The sequence below is a fragment of the Gopherus flavomarginatus genome, chromosome 1, assembly GCF_025201925.1.
Source record: "Gopherus flavomarginatus isolate rGopFla2 chromosome 1, rGopFla2.mat.asm, whole genome shotgun sequence".
NCBI classification, from domain to species: Eukaryota; Metazoa; Chordata; order Testudines; family Testudinidae; genus Gopherus; species Gopherus flavomarginatus.
In genome coordinates, this window is record NC_066617.1 from 378,620,465 (window position 1) to 378,622,559 (window position 2,095).

Here is a 2,095-nt window from a genome sequence, read left to right on the forward strand (position 1 = left end):
CTATCATATGCTCTCCTCTTTGTCCCTTGTATGAACTAAAGTGTCCCAGACTTTTCTATCCTTAATAGAGACTGGCTGACCAAAACTGAGCACATTCCCAAACATCTTATGCTTCATCCCATATCTTGGGGATCTGAACTTTTTTTTTTATTTTGTTCACTGCTGTGAAAGAGCAGGTGTTTCTCTTGAGCTGTTATCACTGGGGCCCAGGTCCTTCCCATGAGGGATGTTCTAGCTGGGATGTTTCTCCCAGCACATGTCTTCCTAAAACGTTGTTTTTCCCTCGTCTCTGATTTCAAGCAACTGGTTGAATGGGGAACTCCCTTCAGTATGGACTCCCTGTCCAGGCTCTCATTGCATTAAGAAGCAATGATGGATAACCACTATCCACACTTGTGTTTCCAGCTGGTGCCTCTTAAGTTTCCCCCACCACAAAGTGTAGGAATTATTAATGCAGGGAGCACAGTACAAACATGGAATTGGATTTAGTAGGGTCATTGTTCACAGTTATTCTCTCTGAATAATGAAAATGTCATTTTTCAGTGTGTGAAGAGCGATCAGTCTGCTTCTCCCATGAGAACAGCCTCCGCTACTGCATGCAGTGTCTCATATTCACTTTGTCTCTCCATGCAGCATTTCTACTGTGACCATCTACTGGGAACACACAGAAAGTCAGAGGAATGTATGGCAAATGCAGGAGACACTCTAATGCCTCAAAGTTGGACACAATCTCCCCTACGCCATGTCAGAATCTAACAAAACCGACTTCACCAACCCCTCCACCTTCATCCTACTTGGCATTCCTGGCCTAGAGGCAGCCCATATCTGGATCTCCATTCCCTTCTGTGTTATGTACGCCATAGCCGTGTTGGGGAACTTCATCATCCTGTTCATTGTGAAGAGGGAGCCAAACCTCCATGTGCCCATGTTCTATTTCCTCTGCATGCTGGCTGTCATCGACCTGGTCATGTCCATATCTACCCTACCAAAAATGCTGAGCATCTTCTGGTTCAATTCCAGGGAGATCAGTTTCAGTGCCTGCCTCACCCAGATGTATTTTGTTCACTCCCTCTCAGGGATGGAGTCTGGAATGCTCGTGGCCATGGCTTTTGATCGCTATATGGCCATCTGCAATCCTCTGAGATATTCCACGACCCTGACAAACTCTGTTGTGGCCAAGATAGGCCTGGGCGTGGTGCTGCGCAGTGGCATACTCGCATTGCCCTATCCCTTCCTGGTCAGGCGGTTGCCATATTGCAGAACCAACGTCATCCCACACTTTTATTGTCAGCATATAGCAGTGGTGAAACTGGCCTGCGCTGACATCCGCATTAGTAGTTACTATGGACTGTTTGATCTTCTCTTTGTGATTGGAATGGACGGATGTTTTATCGCCTTGTCCTATATTCAGATCCTCCGGGCCATCTTCCTCCTCCCCACAAAGGATACCTGGCTCAAAACTTTTGGGACTTGCATCTCTCATCTTTGTGCCATCTCAGCTTTGTACATCACAGATGTATTCTCCTCCCTCATGTTCCGATTTGACCACAATGTGCCACTGCATTTCCTCGTTCTCATTAGTGGTGCGTACCACATTGTGCCTCCTGTGCTACACCCCATCATTTACGGTTTGAGGTCCAAACAGTTCTGGGACAGGCTGCTCCAGCTCTTTACTCATAAAGAGACCTAAATGTTTTCTCCCTGTGCTCTGGCTCTCAGATTGAGCTCTGTGCAGAGCTGGTTGGTCCATGATGCTGGGTCCTCTTCCCTGAATCACTTCCTGGACAGACTGAAAGACATTAAACCGTTTCCTGTCCTTACTGTGCTGTGTCAATGTGATGAACTGGGGAATCAGTCTATGTACAATACACTGGGTGGCCACCTTTCTAATTGCTTGTAGCTGGATCCCTGAAATTGCAATCTTGCCTCAGCTCTTCTGTCAATCCTGAACACCGCTGCATGTCCTCTCCCCAAGGCCCTGCCCCATCTCTTGTTCCTCTCTTCCCCTCTCCTTGTCAGCTGCGATCCAGTCGTCTCTAAAACCAATATGTTCTCATATCTTATGGCAAGTCATAAGAACATAAGAATGGACATA

At 47.0% G+C, this 2,095-nt stretch overlaps 1 protein-coding gene across 1 annotated transcript; it reads left to right on the forward strand.

The window, feature by feature from the left end:
* Nucleotides 1-742: 742 nt before the first annotated feature.
* Nucleotides 743-1,690, forward strand: LOC127051726 (olfactory receptor 52E4-like). The gene has a single exon (XM_050954451.1). It carries the CDS (start codon nt 743-745, stop codon nt 1,688-1,690), a length of 948 nt encoding a protein of 315 aa, XP_050810408.1.
* The last annotated feature ends 405 nt before the right edge of the window (nt 1,691-2,095 follow it).